The sequence below is a fragment of the Myotis brandtii genome, unplaced genomic scaffold (genome assembly GCF_000412655.1).
Source record: "Myotis brandtii unplaced genomic scaffold, ASM41265v1 scaffold1956, whole genome shotgun sequence".
NCBI lineage: Eukaryota > Metazoa > Chordata > Mammalia > Chiroptera > Vespertilionidae > Myotis > Myotis brandtii.
Genome location: NW_005357294.1, coordinates 537,190 through 538,741, shown reverse-complemented (window position 1 = coordinate 538,741; position 1,552 = coordinate 537,190). Strand labels below are relative to the sequence as shown.

Below are 1,552 nucleotides of genomic sequence, written 5' to 3'. Positions count from 1 at the left end.
CCCCGGCCTCTGAGAAGGACAAGGACCGAGACGCCGATGTGGGCAGCGGCTCCTGGGACCTAAGGTGAGCGGTGCCACTGACTCATAACCTCTGACCCCTGACCCAGGCCCCTGCAACCCTCCCTGTTCCGGGGCATGGCCGCGGCAGCGCCAGCTCCGAGTCCGGGAGCCTGGTCCCCGGACTTGGCGTAGCCAGGGGTGGCCCTGGGGCTCCCACAGGGAAACAGGTCTAGGGGTGCAGGTCGCCTGCCGGGGTCACTCAGGCGGGGGCGCCGAGGGGAGCCGGCAGCAGCCCCGCTTGCAGACCCTCCTGCATCTGCGCATCCTCAGGGGGGTCAGGAGCCGGGCGGCGTGGGGGGCTGGTCCCCGCCGAGCTCAGGTTCCCTCGGTTCGTCCGGAAGGAGACGGTTCGGATCTGGGTTTGCGATGAGGGTGGTCTCCTGAGGGCTGTGAGGGTGCCTTAGGGGTGGGGGGCCAGCAGGAGACGGGCTGCCTGAGGACGGGGGGAGGGGGCAGTGACAGGCTGTCCTCTGGAGGAGGAATCGGGGTCCCTTCCTTTCCCGGCGCTTTCATCCCTCGCCCAGCGCTTGGCGGGCTGGGGCCCTGCTGTTCCAGGAGGAGTGTTTGCTGTGGGGACCGCTGGGCCTTGGTTGGGTGCAGGAGGGGGGCCCACCCCCAGGTGGACAGAGAGGAAGGGACGGAGGAGCAAGTCCAGGCCGACAGGACCTGGCTGCCTGGCCACGGCTCCCCCTTCGCCGCCCCGGGGCTGTGGACTAGAGGTTATAGAGGAGGAAGCGGGCAGTCGGTCACCGGTTGGCAAGGATTTGCTCTCCGTGGTTGAGAACTGAGTCTTTCCTCACGGGCACCCTGGGGACGTGGTGGGCGAGGGCAGCTGGGGTGTGGGCACTGCACCTGCCCTTGGAGCGCTCACAGTCCACCTGAGCGATAAGATAATCCCCGCGGAGCAGGGTGAGCAAAGGTCAGACACGAAGTTCATGAAGGCTCTAGGGCCCTCTGCTAGCTCCCCGAGTTATCTTCTCCAGGGGGCGGGGGCATGGCTAGCATGATCTCTGGAGGAGGTGGAATTCCGACCTTTTGTGTGAGATGGGTGGGGGCGGGCATGCTGGCTCCACTCTGGGAGAGGCAGTCACTGTACATGGGCCGGAACCGGTCCTGTCCTTCGCTAGCTGGGCGAGGGGGAGCCCACCCTGGAGGCCTGGACCCCTGGGAACGGAGCAGACGGTGCCAGGGATGGGCTGCCCAGGGCTGGAGGGGGAGCTGGTGACCGCATTCCCTCCTGGTTTCCAGGCCATGTGTGCTTGTCTCTCAAACCAGGATGCCACAAGGTTCGGGGTCCCTGGGGCTGTGGCCATGGTTGGGGGGTGGGGGCTGGGGGGCTGAGCCTGCCTTGCTCTGGCTGCCTTCCTGGGATTGGCCTCTGGCACTAGGCCACCTGCCTGTCCTCCTCCCTGCTGTGTTGCCTGTTCTTTCCCCTTCCTGCCCCCCCCCCCCCCCCCCCCCCCCCCCCCCCCCCCCGCCCGCGCGGGGCGCG

The 1,552-nt window shown here is 68.0% G+C and overlaps 1 protein-coding gene across 1 annotated transcript in view; it reads left to right on the top strand.

Annotated features, from left to right (window-relative positions):
- Window positions 1-2: 2 nt before the first annotated feature.
- DGAT1 (diacylglycerol O-acyltransferase 1) overlaps window positions 3-1,552 on the top strand; it is a gene marked incomplete at its 5' end in the record, with an annotated part of 7,350 nt that continues 5,800 nt past the window's right edge. Inside the window, one exon of the mRNA XM_005865088.2 lies at window positions 3-64. Within this exon, the coding sequence (XP_005865150.1) occupies window positions 3-64 (62 nt within the window). The remainder of the gene's footprint in view (window positions 65-1,552) is intronic.